This window comes from Nestor notabilis, unplaced genomic scaffold (genome assembly GCF_000696875.1).
Source record: "Nestor notabilis isolate BGI_N333 unplaced genomic scaffold, ASM69687v1 scaffold25496, whole genome shotgun sequence".
NCBI classification, from domain to species: domain Eukaryota; kingdom Metazoa; phylum Chordata; class Aves; order Psittaciformes; family Psittacidae; genus Nestor; species Nestor notabilis.
In genome coordinates, this window is record NW_009932774.1 from 718 (window position 1) to 1,379 (window position 662).

Sequence of the window (662 nt, forward strand, 5' to 3'; positions counted from 1 at the left end):
GTGTTGCTGAAGTGGACCCAATGGATGGTCTGGAGGGTCCATGGTGGACATTGAGGTCCCCTCCATGGGTTGGCCAATGTCGACCCAACAGCGTTGACTCCAAAGCACCCCAACCACCTCCAGCACCCCAAGAGGAGCCCTTTGGGTGTCACTTCTCCATCTCCAGCCACCCCAATGTCCACTGAGATGAGGTTTTCTGCCCCCTCTTCCCCTTGGTCATGTCCTTCAGGTCTTGCTCTTGAGATACCACCATGAGCTGGGTCAAGGGGTGGCTCCACCTCATTGAGAGGGCGATGGAGGTTCCTCTTCCAGCATCACCTCTTGGTCCTTCTTCTTCTCCCCCCCCCAAAAAAAAATTTGAGCTCATCAAGTACAATGTGGAGAAGGAGGAACCGGAGCGAGATGAACGAGGTCTCTGCATCCCCGTTGGCCCCGGTACGATGGGATGGACCTTGGGAGGTGGAAAAGGGGACAGGGAAAGGGGGTGGGGATGCACCAAAACCACCGCTGGGGCCTTGTCACCAGCGTCTCCGTGGGGGGAGGCCACCAGGAAGCCACCAGAGATGCAGGAACCACTGGTGGAACCCATCAGAGATGCAGGAACCACTGGTGGAAGGCACCAGAGATGCAGGAACCAGTGGTGGGACCCGGAGATGGCACTC

The 662-nt window shown here is 57.9% G+C and overlaps 1 protein-coding gene across 1 annotated transcript in view; it reads left to right on the plus strand.

Moving 5' to 3' along the window:
- Window positions 1-293: 293 nt before the first annotated feature.
- LOC104407324 (very long-chain acyl-CoA synthetase-like) overlaps window positions 294-662 on the plus strand; it is a gene marked incomplete at its 3' end in the record, with an annotated part of 798 nt that continues 429 nt past the window's right edge. The window contains exon 1 of the mRNA XM_010016574.1: window positions 294-435. Within this exon, the coding sequence (XP_010014876.1) occupies window positions 294-435 (142 nt within the window). The remainder of the gene's footprint in view (window positions 436-662) is intronic.